This window comes from Nanorana parkeri, unplaced genomic scaffold, assembly GCF_000935625.1.
Source record: "Nanorana parkeri isolate BGI_ZX_2015 unplaced genomic scaffold, ASM93562v1 scaffold175, whole genome shotgun sequence".
NCBI classification, from domain to species: Eukaryota; Metazoa; Chordata; class Amphibia; order Anura; family Dicroglossidae; genus Nanorana; species Nanorana parkeri.
In genome coordinates, this window is record NW_017306443.1 from 1289298 (window position 1) to 1311477 (window position 22180).

A 22180-nucleotide genomic window follows, 5' to 3' on the forward strand; every position below is an offset into this window, starting at 1 on the left:
TAGAGGCAGAGGGAGGTTCAGTTGTGGTGCACGTGAATCTCCCAATGGAAGAGGAAGGAGGTTTGGCCTGTAGCAAAGCAGAAGGGAGTATCGGCTCTGTTGTGCTGATGGACCCATGTTACCTTGCCTGTCAGCGATGAGTTTGCTGCTCCAGGTGAAAAAGAACTGAGGGATTCCTGCTGGCCCTGTGCGATTTGGGATCCCTGTGGTTTCCTGTTAAAGGGCATGATTGTGATTGCAGTAAAAAGCAGCATTGCCATGCGTTTGTAGACATAGGATCGGGAGCCTTCTTGCAGGTGTGCTTACACATGGTTCAGAAACACCCTTGCAATATTTAATATTTACCTGATTCAAATGTTTTGTTTTTTTTACTTCTGATTTCAGTAAAGTAAGAAATGTAAAAAATTCACCTGTGGGGAAAAAAATAGAATACATTTTTACTTTGCCCCCAACTTCCACCTGCAGCATCTAAGCAAAGCAGCACTGTGATCCTTACACTGAGATCATAGTAATCATGAGAATCCCAAATCTTGTGAGAAGGTGCTCCTGGACTGTGCTGGAGTATTAGCTTATGAGATCTGGGGTACTCAGCATTCTCCTGGATCCCGTAGGATGGATTTTGGCATCACCCACTGCAGTGGAGAAGCTAATGTTAAGGTAAGTATTAATCATTCAGAATGGATTTTTCCAGCTAATTGTTATTGTTCCCCTAAAATAATCTTGCCAACAGGGTAAATGCATAGGGTATAAACACTGCACACTTAACAAGCACCATCATGCTTATGCAATGAAACTTCGACAGAGCTGTCATATAGCAGTGTAATGTTTAGACTGCCATTGTATATCTTTGGGTACCATTACCGTCAGGCAAAAACATGTGTAGCCTCTACTACAAGAATGATAGACATATTAGTTTGTAGCTATAAAATATATCTGGTTATATTTAGTGACTTTCATTGCATCTCATTTAAAAAAAAAACTATTCTCCTTTCCCATTAGAATTGTTGACTGAATTAGAATATTTCTTAACCTTGACATATCAGCATTCAATGGCATGCTTATTTGATGATATCCTGTCTGTATTACTGTTTGGCAATACAGTGAGCTATAAATACTGTATATGTGAATATTAAACTGTTGCTAAGCTTTTTTTAAAGTTTTAAATATAAAACGCCTGGCAACTTCTACAGATGCCAAACAGGAACTGAGAAGAAAATCCTCGAAAAGCAACACTATAACCCTTCTCCACTCATTTCAAAAATAAAGTTATGCTGGAGTTAGACTTTAACAAAATTCATACTTATTACTTATTTATTAGTAATATGGATACAACTGATAAAATGAGCATGCCGTTAAATGAAGATATGTCAAGACTAATAAATATTTAAGATAATATTCCTTATAATAGACATTTACAGTGTTGAGGCACTGTGTATTTTTCTGCTTGCTTAATCCTTGACAAAGATTTTATTAGCGATGGTGGGTGGAATGAGTCAGCTGTGACAGTTATTTATGGTTTATAGGCTTTGGACTGCATTTTGCCTTTATGCTGGAACCATTTTGTTGTATTGGACAGAATGTCTAAGTAATTGAATAACAGCTGCATTAGCTTACATAGACTGTCCTGTAAATCACAGTTACCTGATCTGACCTTTACACAGTTCCATGCCAGCAAATGCATTATATATCCTTGGATGATCATAGACATTCATTATTTGTCTATGCACACTTAGGGAAAATATATAGTACATGATATAATGCATGCATATCTAATTCACAAATGTATCCATAATCTATACCTCCTTGGATTGTAGAAAAATTAAGAGTATACTTTATTTATTTGTCTTGCAATATGCCCAAAGAAAGTGCTTGCATATTCTTTCTGTGTGACTTAGGCAACATTTGCCTAAGTGCGAGTTCAAGTTTTCCCTGGACTTTTAGACAGGCAAGGACATCTTAGATATTTGGTGGATTACATGATATCTCATATTTCCTGAGACAACTTTATGGAAATGTCTGAGAAACAAGGGTGGAAACACCTTTTATTTTGAATGACACAGAGGACAATGACAATAGCCAACAGGTCTAGGCATCACATGCTGCGGATATTGAAAATGATTGCAATCAAGGGATTAGGCACTTAGAGAGAGGGAATAAGAGGTAAGGTTCACATACAGGGTTAGGTTTTGAGCCAATGTTTCTGTAGGTAGACTTTACTTACCTTGCCTGTATTGCTATCTTGAGATTGGATAATTACATGTATCAATGTATTTGTAATACTTTGGGAGATTGATCATTGTAATGTTTATAATCAGCTCTGCTGGAGTCATCTCACTCCTCTGTTGCGGAGGACGGGCCTGTGCTGGCTGTTGGGGAGAAGGTATGCGCAGATGCCACGGAGAAGGAGCCACGGCCAAACCTTGGAGGTCGAAGCAGTAAATATAATCTAGTTTGTCCTTTTGTCGCAGAACTAAAGCTAAAATCTAACATTGGAAGGAGGCAGGCTCTTTATTGCAGAAATTACATATGTGTCTCTTCTGCAATACAACAGTCTTCTTTAGAATATACACTGAACTGTGCATGTAGGTAAATCACATAATTCTGTGAACTTAAATAAGAATTGTGGGCATAAATAGTTCTTCTAACCCTTGTAGTTGGGCTACCACCTCTAAGGTCCTGTGAATCATTACGGTGAGGGCACTGAGGGACATTCTATTGCTGGAGCGATAGAATGAGAGGCTGAAGGGACCAATCTAACAGACAGCCTGCTGTGAGTTTCAGGTGAATACATGCACTTAACTCCTAGATGAATACAAGCACTTAACTCTTGCACTGCAGGGGTAGCCCCACTGCAAGGGTTAAGATTACATATGCACAGAATTCTTCTTCAAGTTACACTTTAAAGACGTGACCCAATGTAGTGCACCTCCATTGCACTTTATGGGGTAAATGTAACATCCCTTTCAGGAACACTTGCCTAATAGCATAATGATAACACATCGCACTGCATCCAACAAACATCAGATAGGGGTACCTTTTGGTGTTTCATGTCATGTGCATTGTGTTTTTTGTGGATGTTACATAGGGGTCAATTCACAAAGATTATTTTCTTCATTTCGGCTGTTATTTCATTGATATCTCTTGTTATATAGCTGCCGTGTAAAGGTAGTCAATTCACAAAACTCAATAACACTTCTTATTTTTAAGAAGTAGTAAATTAACTATTCAGACATTATTTTAACTATTAAGACGTTATTTTAACAACTGGAGTGATAAAATATGCTTGAAATGCAATTCACAAAAGGAAAAGGTCTTTTAATCACTCGTTATTGAGACGTAGATTTATCACCTCCTTCAGGGTGGCGTTATGACAGATTTCAGGCGTTATCTGATGCTTGTTGCACTAAGATGACGTGAGGTAGATAGAAATGGAACCTTTTTTCTTCATTATTACATTGCTGAATGCTTTTGCGTACAGAAGAAGAAGGTGGCATTTATTTGTCATTTCTACAGTTTTTATCCTTCTACAAATGTGGATTTTTTTTACAGTTAGAGGTTTGTGGCAAATCTCACATGACACGAAAAATCAAATGTCCCTGGACACTCTTAAGTGGGGTTGTAGAGCAAGTGGATTGTTCCATGCAACAAATTTAATATCAAAACAGGCTTTAGGTGGTCAGAAGAATTGCTTGCCCTCCCTACACTATCTGATTGTCAACAGATGCAGATCTAAATAAATCTAATGTTTCATATATTCATTTCGTTCAGACATTTTTTTATTGTTATTTCTATATGATTTCTTCCCTATTAAATTTAAAAGTAATATGCATGTGGTGAATATGGCATATAATTCTTCCTTACATGTGGAATCCTTTTGTGTGGTGAAAGTGAAAGTAACAGTCATCTAGGCATGTGCTCCACCCCTTTTGCTACCAAAATGCACTGCAATAGTTCTAAAATAACACCCAAAACGTTATTTTATCACAGTAATAGATAAAATAAAGTCTGTGATGCTAAAATAACACTTGTTTGAGGAACGTTAAACTGAGTGCGCATTCACGATTCCAACTTTTGTGAATTGCATGTTTCAGCAAGCCAAATAAAGAGTGGTAAAATAAGGATAGATAAATTAACTTCGTGAATTGACTCCATTGTGATTAACCAATCTGTTTTTAGTTAGCGACTGAGTGTGTTTAACCGACTGTCATCTTTCTAACGGAAGTGATTCAGATGGTTGCCTGATCTCTCCCATGTTTGTGTTAACGTGCCAACCCCCCAGGCTGACCATCTACCCCTCTTCCACCACAATGTACCTGAGGCTCACCCACTCTTCCTGTGTGCCCAGAACATCCATGGCAGGTGCCAGCAGAGAGAGCAGAGAGAGCCAAGCAAATATCATTTTTGCTGATGACAGCTGTCAGAATGCGGAAGTGGTGTATATTACATCACTTCCGCATTCTCGTGTCACTCTCCAGCTTCAGATGCTGGAGAGAAGCTGATGAAGCAGATCTCTGCTTCATCAGCTTCTTCAAGGGGTCCTAGGTGACATTAGGGGTCTTGGAGACCGCTGATGTCTCCATAAAGAGGACCTGTCACCTCTTTTCTCAGCCCCCTCTGTGATAGCAATAAAGTTAAGTAAAAAAAAAAATAGATTTTTTTTTCTAAAGTTTCCCCCCCAATTGTTTTTAAAGTACATAAAAAAGAATTTAAAAAAAACACATTTTTTTTAAAGTCCCCACCCCTACATACACGCATGTAAACATGCGTCAGGTGCGCATACCTGCGAAAACGACGATTGCGCCCATTACGCTGCACATGTTACATATTGCCGCGAACGTCGGAATGAGAGCAATAGTTCTAGGGCCATCAATCACTGATAACACTAAACTGATGAGCTGTAAAAGCGTTTAAAGCGTCGCCTATGGCCAATTTTGGGCATGCTAGTTTTTTGCGATTTCGCGAGTGCGCGCAATTTTTAAGCTTGACATGTTTGGTGTCTATTTACCCGACGTGACCCCGACTTTTATATTTGACCAAAAAGGGGGTAATATTAGTTGTTTTATAACATAATGTTAAAAAAAACTTTTTGTTTTCAAAATTTTCAGCAATTTCTCCTTTATTATAGTAAAAAATAAAACCCCCAGTGGTGATTAAATACCACCAAAAGAAAGCTCTATCTGTCCCCAAAAAATGGTATAAAATTAATTTCAGTACAGCGTTGCATGACGAAATTAATGTCAGTCAAAGTACTGCAGCGCTGAACACTGAAAAATGGCCTGGCCAGGAAGGGGGTCTAAACACCTGGTCTTCAAGCGGTTAAAGGAGCTGTGATTTTAACATCACTTAAAGGGAAACAATAAAAATGAAAAATTTCTTTAAATATCATGGGGGGTCCCCTTAAACTGCCTGTAAAGTGGCACATCTGTACAATGCATAGAACCTGCTGCAGCAAAAGGACATTTATAAAGAAACAAATTATATTTAAAAACAAAAAAAGTGTGTGGTTCCCCCTCCCAAACAATACCAGACCCTTTAGGTCTGGTAGGAATGTTAGGAAGGACACATATATCTGCCTTGAAGAAGGGACCCTGCGCGGCCCCGAAACGTCGGCTTTGTTGATTGTCGTGACATAATTGTCCATTAAAAAGGACTAATTTATTTAAATTATTTGAGTGCTGGTGACCTGCTTTTTCATTTCGTACTTTGCACGGTGCCATCCATGGTAGTCACTACAAGCACCATCATTCTTACTGGCCAGGATTGCTGTAAGGTGTGCGGAGAGCACCCTCATCAACTGAATGCTGCAGCAAAAGGACATTTATAAAGAAAAAAATTACATTTAAAAAGAAAAAACAAAAAAAGCGTGTGGTTCCCCATCCCAAACAATACCAGACCCTTTAGATCTGGTAGGAATGTTAGGAGGGACCCCATGTAAAAAAAACGAAACAAAAAAAAGTGCGTGGGGTTGCCCCTCAAAGTCATACCAGGCTCTTAAGGTATGGTAGGAATTTTGAGGAACCCCACCCCCAAAAATGGGGGGGGGACATGGGGTCCCCCTCTAAAATTTCATACCGGACCCTTGATCAAAGCACAGGCCTGGCAGGGCAGAAAAGGGGGGGGGGATGAGCAAGCACCCCCCCTCAATGCACCATACCAGTCTACATGCCCTCGGCATTGGGAGGGTGCTTTTCCACCCATGCCAATGAGGGCAAGGGCCTCTTCCCCACAACCCTGGCGGCGGTTGTGGGGGGTCTGTGGGCACTGTTACACTCAGCCACTAATTCTTGGTGGGGGGAATTGATTTTTACAGGCTACCACTAACCACCAATGATGGGGGTGTTAACTTTACTACCACTGACCACCAACCATGGATGAATTATTGCAACCATTTATATCAGCGGTGGCAGTTATTATTGCTGCCAATGACACCAGTGCTGGGGTTACTAATACTGACACCAATGATGCTGCTTATTTTAGTCCCAGACTACAAACCATGTGCTGTAAAGTGACACCCACGTTATTGACCCCACATCCAGGTGTTCCGCAGGTGGAGCCCTATGCATGTCTCATTTTCATAATACATTAAATGCATCCCATCTTACCATGTCCAAATGTTGGCAACTATGTAGGAGATAGCGTCTCTAAGCTCCTGCACATCAGGATTGAAATGCTAAGTTCAGTCTCTATGCATAAAGTTGCACTCGTACTTAAAGCTGGTGTTGTCCTTCCTCCACCAGCCAATTCTGCTCCCACCTTCAGCATACATCAATGGGTGCCAGATTTGCTAGACATTGTCACTCTGCTCTTCCCTACACTTAGCAGGTCTATTGTTACCACATGACTGACTCCTTGTGCAGTTTCTCTCCCAGGCCAGACTCTGCTGTATAGAGACTGCAAGAAGTGGATAACAGGTTAAACTCAGTTAGCTACACTGTGTGTATTAAAACAAAAGGAATGAATACCAAGCAACATTAATTTGTGTTTTTGATATGCGTCTGGAGTTGTTTTAAGGTCCACTTCTCTCATCCAACAAATAAATGTAAAAGCCCTAATGCTCCGAATGGAGCTTTGCGGCTGAGACAGATCAATACCAGATATATCCGATAGTAAGATGATGCTTATCACAGTGGATACATTGCTTCTCTTTTGATACACATCATTCATCTTCTGGCGAGCGCAGAAATCTCATATTTGTTTTGGTATTAGAGCAGCCTTTCTCAACCAAGGTTCTGTGGAAGCCTAGGAATCTTCTAGAGGTTGCTTGAGCAATTTTTGCCTGTCATATATAGTAGGTAACCACTGACACCATTGATCTTTTCAACTATTTGTAAGAGGGACAACCATTGTAAGAAGAATTCTTCCTACTGACCACCAATCTAAGGGAGCATTTCACTCACTACCAACAGCAAATTATTTTGTTTTATAGAGCAGCTTTGGGTGTATTGTTTTATTTATGTCTCAACCGTAAGGCACTTGGAGCTGTATATATGTGTAATGATTAGTATGGATTCAAAGAGAAGTGAAAATTGTTTCAAAGGTTCCTCCATTTTAAAATTTGGGACCTGGCAGACTTGCGGCCTGTCTGCACATGCATGAGATGTAGTGCATGTGCAGGCATGCTGCAGAACTGTGGGGTGTCTGCACTTGTGCAGAATCTCATGGCGTGCATGGCCCTGAAAACTAGGAAGCAACAGGAACAGCCATTTCAAGATGGCAGCGCAGAGGTCGAGGGGTGCAAGGAGGGAAGAACTTGGCCTGGTTAGTGTGTTTTTCTTTATTATACAGGAACAATTATTAGAGTAATTTAGCTTTACTTAGGTAAAGTTCCTCTTTAAGTAACTGATCTAGAACAAGTGGGTAGATAAGAAAAAACAAGAAGATTTAGGGCCTGTGTCGGTGGCTCACTCTGACATCAGCTTGAGATGCTTCAAAATTCATTGACAGATACATTTAACCTGCAGCTGACCTCTTTCTGACCGGCTTCAAGTGGGTTTTGCATTACCATAGACTGACATGGGAATGCAAAACCCATATGATGAGACCAAAAGCCAACTGACACAGGCCCATCATAACTCAAAGTATTGAAGCAGAAGAGTTGGGATAACTGCAAAGCAATAGCATTTGCAGAATGAGACATAAGCAATGGTAGCCTGTGTTTCTCTCTGGAAATGTGTCCTTTATATAGAAGTTTAATTCTTTCCCTTATTTTCTCTTACTGAAAAGATTAAGCTGCAATCAGAACAAAAATTGGGGGGAAAAAAATCCCAAATTTCGAATCGTCATTGAGCATTTCCCCTCACTTGCTGTTGGGTCTACAGGACAGTAGGTCAAGTCTCCTCAAAAGGACAAAAAAAAAAAAAACTGACAGAGGATTTATCCAAATGAAAAAAATATTTTGGCTTTAAAAATAATAAAAACCCCATAACTGCACAATGAGATTTAGCTTGGCCGCTTATAGTTTATTTTGGAAGTGCAGAGCACAAGTGGGAGAGTGTTGTCACCCTATAACAGGAAGGGCCTGAACAAGAACCTTCATGGCAGGACCACCAGGTATGATTTTAATGAATGCTGCAGATTTTGAAAAAGATTGAAAACAACTTTTAAAATTACACCAACATGCTCAAGTTAATGCGTTTTTAGTGATTGAGATCTATTTCAAGGGTTCATTGGGTTAAGCCATGTGCCAAACATGCTTTATTGTGCTTTGCTACACCCTGCGATATCACAGACTATTTTAACTGCACCCTACCAGCAGAAATCATTATCTCTCAATGATTTTTCAGTGTAGCTCATAGCAAGTCACATCATGTGTTGTGGACCGCTAAAGCGTAATTTCACTCCATGGATCTGCTGGGGTGACAATAAAATAAATAGCATCTCAACACAAGTACAGCTACACATGGTATAAATATGCTAATGTGTGTGGGCTGAAACTTGTTAGCGTCTTTGTACCATGTGAGCTGTACCTGCTATTATAATAAATTCTGGAACTTGTAGCTGTGTGCTGGACACAAGTCTTTTTATACTATGGTTGGAGGCAAACAGGAGTACTGCTGAGCACCAGCATTTGCCCAACTATTGTGGGTGGAGGTGGACCAGCCACACATTTTTGTGAAAGATAAAAAAAATGAAAATTAAATACGTGACTGGATGCAAATAGGCAATACAAAAACAGGCGCTTGCCTATGCCCAACCAGGACTCAAAGCACAGAACCAAGCCAGAATCAAACAATTCAGGCACTTTATTAACATTAATACACAAACTGTGCAACAGAATTTTACAACTAACAAACAAACAAAAAATGAAAACATTATGGAGAAAATTCAAACAAAAACATGCTCTTATTGAGGAATATGCACAATAAATAGGACATTCCCATAGGTGGGATGATCTCTGCTTGAAAAACATTGTTTACTGCTTTGCATATGGTTTTTTTTTTTCATTTTCTTGCAAAAAAAGTAACAGGGAAACTAGTAATCTTCCATCTCAACGCTGTCTTTAGAAAAATGTCAAAACCGTAAAAAAGTTGTGCAGCATTCCACTACCGAAAAATAGTTATTTTCTTTTATCAAGACTATTGAAGCCAGTGCTCTTGAAAGTCACATATCTAAATCTAGAAGTCCTTTTTGTTTGTAGCACAGTCTTCATGAAATCTAGGGAAGAACATTATATTCTTGCAGCGGGGTTCCCCCATCCCTGTGGAGAGAAATGACAGAATGCATGAGTGAAATATTATCCTGCTAGCACAGAATTCCGATTCACTTTACAGTCTTGTTTGTCTATTTTAATAAACCAAGGAGACACGGCAGCGGAATGAGCAAAACCAACTAGCAGCCAAATGGTGAAATGCTGATCAGCTCTGTAGGCGGTGATTGCAGCTCTTGTATAAACAAACTATATGTGTTAGTATATATCACATATGTCAAACTCAAGGCCCAGGGGCCGAATCCGGCCCACCAGGCCATCTCCTAGACTTCTACTTTCAGATCTAGGTATTAAGTTATTACTAAAACCAGTGATAATCGAATGCAGAGGCAATTATGATAAAGATTAGATACATTTATATAGTCTTACAGGCCCTTGAGGGCAACCATAATGTTGATGCGGGCCACGAGTAAATTGAGTTTGACACCCCTGGTATACATCATCATTCATTAAGCAGCAAGGTCGGATAGGTAATGGATAAATAAAGTAATGTTGGCCATACAGTGTTTGAGTTTCAGTAGGACTCGGTCGAAATTCCAACAGTTTGTGGCCCAGTTGGCACCCATCCATTTGACAAAAGTTGATTTTTCAATTGACCGCCAATCAGCTGCTGTCAATGTTTGGGTATTTTGACATGGCACACCCGTTGCTGTCAGAATACAACAGTCCAGCTGGGGGGGAGGGATTGCTCCAGCCACGCTTACAGCATGGATGGAGGAATCCAGAGTTTGAGAGTGTATGGGCAGCCTAAGGTGGCAAAGTTTTTCTTTTATAACTCTTGTGATCCTGGCAAGGCTAGATGTCCATCACTGTAACCTGTAGACTCAAAAGCCTTGGTGCTCAGAGCAACATTTCACTACTAGGATCATATCTTTCACACCAGTTTTACCTAGCTAAGAACACTATGATAACATTATATGAGATTACTTTATTATTATTGATGATGGGATAAATGTGTGACTGATAAAAGTACAGGGCAGAGCTGCCTTTTTGCCTCTGTAACATACTGCACCTAGTGGTAAATTCGGTGCAGGGTTTAAAGCCTACCATGTATTAAAACTACAAAAAGTAATTAAATGAATGAATACCAGTACTGCTGCCTAAATTATTCCTAGTATGCAGGACTACAGTAAAGCTATTAGACTGTAAGCAAAGGCCGGGACTGCACTGTGTAATGTATTGTAGAATATGATGGTGCTCATATATTAAAGCACTGTAAAATGGACCTGTCAGGACAGAGATATGAAAGCTGCTACTGCTGACTTGTGAGTGAGGTTGCAGGCTCCAGGTCTATCATATTTAACCTTGCTTTATTACTTTGTGATCCAGAAAAATCATGCACCAGTGCCAGGATACCTCATATACACATACAGAAGTGTTCAAACTATCGTTTTTTGTAGGGACTGTTACTTTTATTCACTAAGGTAGCATTAAAATAGAAATACGCAATTCCAGTCAATAATGACAATGCCATCACATTCTTTTCATTCTATGCATTATACATCACATGAAATAATCTGTCATTTGCAGCAATTACAGCTTTGCAGACCTTTAGCTTTTAAGCTGTCAACTTGATAATCGTGGGAGAAACCTAATTCATACTGTATTTAGGGATTTGTCTTACCAATTCATTCCAGACGACACTATATGGCGCAAACTACCCTGCCCTCTTTGGTAAATGTATGATTTTGCTCAAGGCTTGGAGTGTTCATCCTCTTTCCTGGCTGGAACCAGTAGCCGCAATCAAGACAACCAACCTGCCAAACTCCTTTATCTATTCTGAGTACTGAAAGTACCTATCCCCTCATATATGGTTCTCGTTTTAAAACACGTTTTTTGATTATCTGGAATCATAGCAGACCAAACCTGCAAAGACATACAGTATGCGGTATCAAACCAGTTTTAACATTGGACTGAGAGCTCCCGCATCTACAGGAATATTAGCAGGCAGCACAAGGGGCCTCCCTGATCAAAAACCCTGTTGTCAATTAAAGCTAAGGGGGGGAACTTAGGAAAACTGGAGCAGACAGAATCTGGAGCATCAGCTTCTCCCTGCAGTTTGTTCAGTTAGGCTTTGAAAATTAAAGAGGTAAGCTGATTGGTTGCCAAAGGTAACTGTTCCAGATTTTGTCTGCTCCAGTTTTGATAAATTCCCCTCGAAGTGTCTTGTAGGGTATTTTCCTTTGACCTTCCCACAGGAGCACAATAGAGTGGAGATCTAGCAATTGCCATTCTATGAACGATAGCGCACCGGCTTCCTGCTTCTTCACTAAATAGGTTTTGCATAGCTTAGAAGTATGCTTCAGATTGCTATCCTTCTGCATGATGAAATTAGCACCAATCAAGTGCTGACTACAGGCAATGTCATCATGTTGTAAAATGTAAAGGTAACCTTTCTGGTTCATTATTTTCTGCAATCTGTGCAAATCTCCCACCTTACCAAAGCAGCCGCATACAAGTACATTTTCTCCACAATGTTTGAGAAAAGGAATCCTTACTCCTGCGTATCACACGTTATTGATCCGAACACCTCAAGCTTAGACTCATCTGGCATACTATGTTTAAATCATCCAGGGTACATTGTCTGTGCTCTTTTGCCCTTGTATAACCTTTTCTTTTTGTCAGTTTCACATATAGCTTTTTCTCTTAAGGCTAAGTGCACAGGCCCTCTGTTGGCTGATTGATGGAGAACATCAATATTTTGGAAGGAAAATTTATGGAAACAGCCAAGAGAGGGCCTGCACGGGATCTGTTTTTCAAACTGCAGTTGCACATCCGGGCTTCTGTTTGGGTACAGTTTTTTACAAAACTGTAGTGAACAGCTTTGTAAGAAATCTTCAGGTTTTTGGAAATGCAACACATGGAATACGCTTCATTCGACAATACAACACATTTCTTGAGCCAATTGTTTTACTTTGGTCATTCTGCATTAACCAATTATCATTTTAACATGATTATTAAAGAATGCGTTAAGAGAGATTAGCATTAGGACACATAAAGATGCTGAAAATGGGACAGTCAAACATCATATGAATAATAAATAAAATTTAAAAAGCCCTCAAGACTTTTCACAGCAGTTTGGCAATTCTTGTGTCTTTACTATTCTAAAGTATTAATGATAACATTTACTGAACATCAATCCCAGTGTGTCTTTACCTGGTACACTAAGCAAAAATCTTTATGCAACAAGAGTGCAACCATAAGGGCCCATTGAAAATCATGATTTATGGCCCTCCGCATTACTGGCTACCAATGCACTAAAACCGTAGCTCACCAACACTGCAGTGCACTACAATACACATGCCGTTCTTCACATCTCTCAGGTTGCTAAGGAAGCGTTTGTCTGAAGATTGTTGAATCTGCTTCCCAATACATCATGTGGTCAAAGCCTTAAAAATGTATAATTTGTATTATCCTTTTCTTTTTTTTAATAAAAGTAAATATTTTGAATAATACCATTCACTGATGAGAATTTCTCATATTTACAGCCATAATGGATTAGGTTAAATTCATTACTGAATTTCTACTCTTGTACACAGTGCCATCTACTGGCAATATGCAGTATTTCATTTGGCATTTTAGCTACAAGCTTCATGCCCTTACCGTAAAGTCTTCTTAGAAAGCCATACGATCCTAATGGGCACCTGACCAGTGGTGGCTAAACTTTGAATTTATAAAGCCTCATAAATAAGACTATAGTGATCCCTGTAGCCTAATACTCTTACTGTCCTGTCCGAGCACTACCTGAGCATTTTGGAAATACTAGCACAAGATCTAAATAAAGTAGGTCTTTGAAATGAAGTTGCCAGTCACACACGTTTGGTGGTAGACCCTAACGCCCATGACTTAAAGTTCTGTTGTAGGTGTGGGCAATTATCTGTCTATAGGGTGTCATTCATCTTTGAGACCAAAATTGCACGATTTGCCTAATTGTGAACAAGTGGACTGTGCAGTAACTAAACCAGAACTAATAGTCTGGTATTAAAAACTGTAAGTGCAACATAGAATGTATTTTTCCAAATCTGAGTGTTGCATATATTCATAAACAGTACATGCATTAGGGCCAACGCCTAGATTTTTAGTAGGAATTCCCAAGACCATTAGTTTATATGGATGGACTCAAAGAATAACGAGTGGGCTCAACCAGGTTCCACGTTGATCAAGGTTATCAAAAGGCCTCTGAAAAGAAATAGGGGTGTGTGAACGGTTGGTATCTTGGTGTCCAAAAATTTGGCCGGGAAAAGTACTTAAGCTTTTGAAGCAAACGTGCTGTAGCTGTATTTGGTCAGTGCTGCAATGTCAGCACTAAATATTCTCTGCTCCCAGGTGAGCTTTGTCATCTTCCCAACAGAAACTCAACAGATAGTATGTTCCAGGCTTTCCAGAGAATCTCTTTCTTCATGTTTGTTAAATGTTCTAAGAGAAGTGTTCTACTGAGTGATGGCTGCTGTGGCATCTGGAGGCCTCCAATAAGGATATTATTTCAAATATTTCTGCCATCAAAATCCCTTATTTGTAATTGCATAAGGGCATAAAGGGGTTGTTGGGAGTCACCATAATTTTCTGGTTGAGTTACTATTTGATCAGGGATTGAGTTAAGAGTTTCTATTCTGGACAATAGGTGTGTTCTACCTTACCTCTTGACTAGGTTGCAGTGCCTAAACAATTGGTCTTTGCAGGTAGACTTAACGTGTGCCCTCCTCAAAAAAAAAAGAATTCTCTTTTGACAGCTCTGCTGTGGTTGTGGCGAGAGGGTTGGATTAAAAGAGAAATGTCCAAGAGAAAGCATTCAGTAATAAAGTCCACTGATCGGTTTCTGAAGCCTGAGTACCATGAGATGTAGCTCCTGATCTTGCATCAGCTGGGGCTGGGGCTGGCTAACTTTTAGGCAGGAGTCTTGAAGAAGCGCTCGGTCATTTATATGTTATCCTTTTGGGCATACTGAAAACGCTAAAGATAGCAATACTGTACCCATATCAAGACCACTGTCCCACATCTGCTAATGCATGCAGCTAATAATAAATAAAGAAAAGCTGTCATTCTTCAGGGATATCGCTGCAAAATGACATCATGCAACTGTTTCATCAGCAGTCAGTAAAGTGCCTTTTACCCTCATACATGGATTCCTTTGCACAGCAACAAAATTAGACAAAGAATTTCTACATTTCCAATGAAACGGAGTAGTATTTTTAGGGATGAAAATTAAATGAACATATTAAATTAACGAAAATGGTTAAATAAAATAAGGCACAGTGCAATCTGAAGACAGCAGTTGCATAATGCGAGAAATGTGTTTATTTATTAAAGAAACCCTGTGACCAACTTAAAAAACTGAAGGTTAAAGCACGGAAAAATCAAGTATTTTAAATGCTAACTTGCAGGGTTTTCGTCGCCATAAATTATTTTTTAGCCACTTGCAATGTGCAATTGGATTTGCAAAAAACAAAACTAGTCTAGTCTTGATGATTACTCAATTACAGAGCACAGCCCCCTCCCTCCTTGAATATCATAGCCTTCTCCTCTTCTGAAAGTGCATAATTACTTCCTGTGCTGGCCCAGCTCTTCTGCCCCTCTCTTTCCTATAACCTTTTAGGTAGCAGCCAGGGAGAGGAATGGAGGGAAATACTATAGAGTGTCACTTAAGTGACAGCTCCGAGTCTGCTGGGGCTTTGTACACCTCCAAGATGGTGACACCCAGCAGCAGTCTCAGGGTTTCTGGCTATCTAAACAAGGGAGGTTTTACAGGTATTTAGCATGCCTAAAATATGTAATATGGACATATAATCTCATGCAAAGATTTCGGTTTAAAAGAACGGTCTCTTAGAGATAGTGTGTCTTTAAATATGTTTGCACTCCAATGGTCCGCCGTGCTGAAAAATCTTTTTTTGGATGAAGTCAGCTCCCTCCACAATTAAACTCACCCCAGTAATAGAAGTATGCAAAATCTGGTAGTGCATGGTGTGGGGGTATAGCTCAAATGGGGATCACCTTCCCTGGGAAAAAAAAAAGGTAGTCCAGGCAGCAAAGTCCTTCTTTAGTCTGACTTTCAGTTTTTATTTAAAAGGTTGCAATAAAACAAAATAAAACAGAAAACAAATCCTTGCCTTTCGGTCTCTGGCTAAACAGGCAGGTTTCCTCTCTACCAGGTGGTGAGCTCATCTCAGCCACCTCACAAAACAAAAGTACTTTCAGCAACCTTTTACTCACACACATCCAACTTGTCGCTCTCTCAAGGTGGCCATACACTGTACAACCATCGCAAGACCTTAGTCTTGCGATGGTTGTAAAGTGATTAAAAAAACGTACGATCTGCCCATCTTGGACAGGCAGATCGTACTCTCGATCATCGCAAGCCCGCCCCCCTGAGGGGCGGGCTTCCGATGACCGCAATGCTGAACGGGCAGTGTGCGCACACCGGCACGTTCGGCATTTGTCTCCCGAGCACCGTTCAAACCAGCCGAAAATCGTACAATTCTCGGCTGGTTTTCTAGCGTGCTCCTTAGACAAAAGACGTGCGACCGTACAGTAGAAACGGTCGCACGCCTTCGTTTACACTGCTCGATTCTCGTACGATCGCGGGATTTCCCGCGATTCTCGTACGAGAATCGAGCAGTGTATGAGCACCTTCAGAATGCTGTCCGAGTCCCAGGCCAGAGCAACATCATGCCTTCCCCTTTATCTCACCTGGATAATCAATCATTAAGCAATTAACAATCCAGGTGAGAGACACAAAACCAGAGCTGGATTATTCAGACCCAACGTCAACCCGAAAACCTGGTCTGGGTTCCGCTAGTCCTGTATATAGGCTAGAAAGCGAGGGGAAATATAGCGCCCCTCAATGATTTCCCCTTTCCAATGCCACAATGGGTACATCTGCCCATGTATGCATATGATGCCTTCCACTGTGTCCAGCAGGACACAGTTTGTCTTTTGTCCATAACATCTAGTTATTCTAGTTTATACAAATCTGTGACATACTTGAGTTAGTAGGCACTGGTCTCTCGAAAGAATAATTCAATTGTAGTCTGAAAAATCTAAACAGCTTGAACACCAGATTTTACAAAGCCTGACTCATAAATTCGGGTTAAATGTTATGCTTAGTTTGCCTAATCTGCTGCTATGTAATAAAGGCTCTACATTTTTACTAAAAGTCAAGAAAACTTTATGGTATCTCAAATGTAATTTTCACATCACTGCCTATATGTAATCATGCGTTTTTATTTAAGTTGAACAAAGTATAATTAACAGGTTTTTTTTTTTTTACAACTGTTCTGGTTAATGACTGCCAAACGTCCTGTAAAAACGTTCCTACCGGTATAAGAAATACTTGCAAATGCATGTTGACTTTTCGGTCGACAGTACAGCTGATTAAGGCACAATTACGCATAAGCCATTTTCTCCAATACAACAGTGCCACCCAGTGGAAGCAGACAGATGTTCCCTCATCTGCTTCAACGTTTCTTTTCTACCAACATTGCGCTTTACGATGAGCATTTTCAACATTTTATGGGGAAACATGGGCTTTTCTTTCCATTCCTGGCTGAAGATGTAACAGTGGTGATGGCCTATACCAGTAACAGACTCATGAATCACCCACTCTATTCAATGCCAGATTTATTATGGACAGATGACAGCTAATAATAAAAAAAAATGTTAATGGCCATAACATTTCTGTATTAAATTGAGCTGAACATTGAGAAATGTCTAACCAGGTGAACGTAATGTCTGTGTGGTTACCACTGGGTGTGGATGAAGCAGTAAATAGACCAACTCAAAAAGTAAGGATGGAAGGCCACAAGATGAGAGACATTAGATACATGAATTATATTTCTAACAAAATAGAGTACAGACTTATTATGTCGTCAATAATTTTGGTGCCAAAAAATAGGTTTTTTTTTTAAAGTCAAGTCCTTCCACTGCCAATATTTAGGCCTTGTAAGGGAATAAAATACAAGCTAGTAATTGGACGTGCTGCATTTACATGTAGACAATCTCCTCTGGACGCAATTTGCGAGACTCACTCAATCGGCTCCGTTCGCAAGTGCAAATGGGGCCTAGAGGAGCAAGTTATCGCTCCCCCCCTTGTTAGCATGTTAATTGTCATTACGTTGTCTTTTTGTTTCGTTTTTTTTAATTAATACATGACCGTTGCATTTTAAAGCAAGGGGGTGTTCAGCTATAGTCTAGCATTTTGGTATGACCGTTGCAAACCACAATAACTAGACCATACTTTTTAAAGAGGTCCTCCTTAGGCCCCGTTCACATATAGCGAATTGTCGCGCGATTTCCGCCTAGATATCGCGCATTTTTGCCGCGCGATATCGCGAGAAGTCGCCGGCCAATGTTATTCAATGGAGCTGTCTTAACTCCATGTCGCGCGTCGCAAGTCGCTTCTACCGGACCCTTTTTTCGGCGGATTTTGCGCGATTTTGCTTTTTTCCTATGGAGCCCGACGGGGAAGGTCGCGCTACCGTCGCTGGATCGTCGCTGGAACGTCGCCCCGAAAGTCGCGCTATCCCGGCCGTGCGGATCCGCTGCAAAAGGTATGTCGCTAGGTGTGAATGGGGTCTTAAACAACTTTTGTAACAGGCTTGGGGGGAGGATAAATAAAGCTCTGAATTACTTTTCTGGAAAAAATGTTGCTCCAGGTCCCCTGCAATGCTGGTCATGTGAATGAAAATTTAGGCATTTGGTCTCTGCAAAAGAGGAGGGTCAACCAATCTAGACTCTGATCTTCTCCTGGAAAGAGTTCACTTGCCCAATCCCCTAAGCTGAAGGGAGTCTGGAAGAGCCCTTTCTCCAGGAACGGTAACTATTTCAGTATTTATTTATTTCTGTAATCATGTAAAGGGAGCTTCAAGTAACATTTCAGCTTTAATGTGAGACAAACGCTAGCGACTCATTTTACAGTACAGATATCCACCTGATCCAGTACAATAACTGATACCATATATTTAACCTCGAGCAACTTCATATCTAGATAAAACACGAATGTAGATTGTACCTTGTAAGGCCTTCTAATCTCATCTGTGTCTTCAAAATTCCGTGAAGTGTAGTACTGGTTAGAATTTCCTCTGTAATATGCACCCTGCAATGGGAAAAAAAGGGAGAATACCATGAAATACACAAGACATAGTAAGGTATATTTGTACAGAGTACCGCTATAGATTTTACAGCAACATGTTTGATTATCATACACAGCATTTGATTGACGTAAAACAACAACTATACCTTTGGTCCAACAAGAGCACATCATCTCAAACACTTATATTCCCCCACTTTCCAGCAAAACTTTGCTGTGTGTACCTGCCCACCACCACATGGGTAAACCATACTCATGGTATCCTCCAGAGGTCCAATAGAGTACATCTAACCAACAGGAATGACAAAAAATAATAATAATAGGCAGCAAAAAAATAAAATAGGAAATAATAGCCTGTATCTCTATATGCAATGTGGATAATAAATCCACAGATGTGTCTAACTCTATATGCTCAAGGTATAATCCCACCACCTACTGGACTGGAACACTTAACTCATCAAAATGACCACCAGTTTAAAGGTAGGTCAAAAAGCACTCAATCTCCTCTCCATGGAATCAAACAAGCTTCCCTCAATGGGCCTGAATAAAGAGGAGTTTGGGTTTGGTACGAACATGAGCTCCTCTGAACCTAGAAGGGGCATGGGGCCACCCACCCAATCAGCTGCACTTAAGCAATGTTTGAAAATAATATTAAGTAATGTGCAATTTCATGTTATTAAAGGGAGGCTGAAAGTGACTACCTAATTCTGCCATCAGAAAGCAGTGTTATTGGAAGATGCAGAGAAGGCTGATTGGACATACTTGTGCATCTTGGATTCAACAGAAGAATTCTCTACTCTGATCTAATTGATTGTTATGAGCTGACCTTAGACTTAGCTTAGGCCTCAGATTGTGGCCAAAAGTGCAGACATGATACAACATTCAGAAGAGGTCTTTTTGAGGTAGAAACACGAGTGCACATATTGCCTAATTGTTCATGTTTCTGCCTGTAAATGAGGGAGTAGAGACAAACCTACTGACTTATCTCCAAGGGGAAAAGGTAGGCTTGTAGTGTCTACTTGTGCCATAGATATGAGATAGTTACAATATGCAGCTGTTTTTGTGCAAGGCTCCTTGCATGCCTTTGGCCAAGTTCAGATATATATCATGTTAATAGCATTATCAAACTGCAGACACCAGGCAACGGACACGCCTTACGATTTCTTGCATCTTTGGAGCCAAGAAGGAATAAGACAAGGTCTAAAAATCAAGCTATAACTTCACAAAGGCTGCAATGACTCATTCATGGGTGGTATCCAAAATGATTTCACTACTCCTTGACACTAAATGACGTCCTCCACCATAAAACATGGTGAACACTGCGGCTGAATAGGAAATATTGAATATGGATAATATTACAGTGAATAAAGTACAGGATATGCCTGGGTGTAACACAGGACTGTCATTATGGAACAATCAGATAAAGTTCAAAGAATAAGAAATTAACTGTGTTGACCTGCTTAGAAGCGAACATTGCCTTAACAGCACTGTTTTCCATATTAGCGATCAATCATTTAACGATTAGCTAAACAAGGAGCTCGAATGTTTAAGGGTATGTATACAGTATAAAAACAAAATGGTGACCTAACTGGATACTCCTTAGGCAGGCCAAAGATGAGCTAACTCATTTCCATGAAAATACATGAAGAAACTTGATTTACTGGTTAACAAACAACATAAAAATGTTGTAGCTATGCCAAGGTATACAGGTCTGGTGTCTGAATATGAAGCCAGTGCATCCTAAACGAGGCACCTAAAATCTCCAGTCCTCAAAAAACACTTCTCTCTAATGTTCTGCTGGTTGCCAGCAGTCTTTTGACATCACATACAGGTGAAACTCAAATAATTAGAATATTGTGCAAAGTTCATTTATTTCACTAATGCAACTTAAAAGGTGAAACTAATATATGAGATAGACTCATTACATGCAAAGCAAGATAATTCAAGCCGTGATTTGTCATAATTGTGATGATTATGGCTTACAGCTCATGAAAACCCCAAGAACCCCAAATCCACAACCTCAAAAAATTTGAATATTACATGCAATTAATAAAACAAGAATTGTACATAGAACAATATCGGACCTCTGAAAAGTACAAGCATGCATATGTACTCAGTACTTGGTTTGGGCCCCTTTTGCAGCAATTACTGCAATAACTTTTGCACGATATTCTAATTATTCGAGTTTCACCTGTATAATGCATGACCAGCAGGTCTGCATTGTAGGTGAGGACACCGAGGGCCACAACCCGGATCAGAGATGTGAGGGACCTAAACAATCCACTTGATTTAGACCCCCACAGGACACAGCCGATTGTAAATTCTGTTAATTTGACCAATCACATATAGATCTGTGCTAAGCAACTTACTTGCATGTGAGAGACAGAAGGGGCCTGTGGCAGATAAGTTTATTAGGGCTGTTACTGATTACAATTTTCGTGTTCGATTAATTGAAAAAAATTTTAATCGATTAATTTTGATTAATTATAACACACATACAGATCCAACTACATTGGCCTATACACATACAGCACAGCAATGAAGTAATAAAATGAACTAGGATCACACTAATCCTGCACGTTATTAATCTCACGTCCCCCACTCAAGCGCATATTGAGTGGGGCACCTGAGATAAATAACGTGTTGGATTACTGTGATCCTGGTTCATTAGAGTGATCCTAGTTCATTTTATTACTTTATTGCTGTGGTGTATGTATATAGGGCAGCGATGGCGAACCTTTTTGAGCGCGAGTGCCCAAAATGGATCACTAAACCAACTTACACGTCTCAAAGTGCCAACCCTGCACTTCGAGAAAAAAACTAATGTGCAGCTTCAAGGTGGTCCATAAATGGTCTTAGGTGGGCCATGCAGTTGTCTGTATTGGCTCTTGGGGGCTGTGCAGCTTCAAGGTGGTCCATATGTGCTCCTAGGTGGGCTCTGCAGTTGTTTGTATGGGCTCTTGGGGGCTGTGCAGCTTCAAGGTGGGCCCTGCAGTTGTCTGTATTGGCTCTTGGGGGCTGTTCAGCTTCAAGGTGGTCCATATGTGCTCCTAGGTGGGCTCTGCGGTTGTTTGTATGGGCTCTTGGGGGCTGTGCAGCTTCAAGGTGGTCCATAAATGGTCTTAGGTGGGCCCTGCAGTTGTCTGTATTGGCTGTTGGGGGCTGTGCAGCTTCAAGAAAGGTCCATTCCTGTCACTGCTGTGTCTGCAGGAGGTAGACTGAGTCGGACTCGGCGGCTTCAGGTATACCTCTTCTATGCTACATAAAAGTATACCTCTCCTATACTGCATACAAGTATACCTCTCCTATACTGCCTACAAGTATACCTCTCCTATACTGCATACAAGTATACCTCTCCTATACTGCATACAAGTATACCTCTCCTATACTGC

General features: G+C 40.3%; 1 protein-coding gene across 1 annotated transcript in view; it reads right to left on the reverse strand.

Annotated features, from left to right (window-relative positions):
* Window positions 1-9224: 9224 nt before the first annotated feature.
* CUNHXorf23 (chromosome unknown CXorf23 homolog) overlaps window positions 9225-22180 on the reverse strand; it is a 91095-nt gene continuing 78139 nt past the window's right edge. Inside the window, exons 14-15 of the mRNA XM_018554854.1 lie at window positions 18711-18794; window positions 9225-9697 (exon numbers count right to left, since the gene is read on the reverse strand). Of these exons, the coding sequence (XP_018410356.1) occupies window positions 9668-9697; window positions 18711-18794 (114 nt within the window). The 3' untranslated portion in view covers window positions 9225-9667. The remainder of the gene's footprint in view (window positions 9698-18710; window positions 18795-22180) is intronic.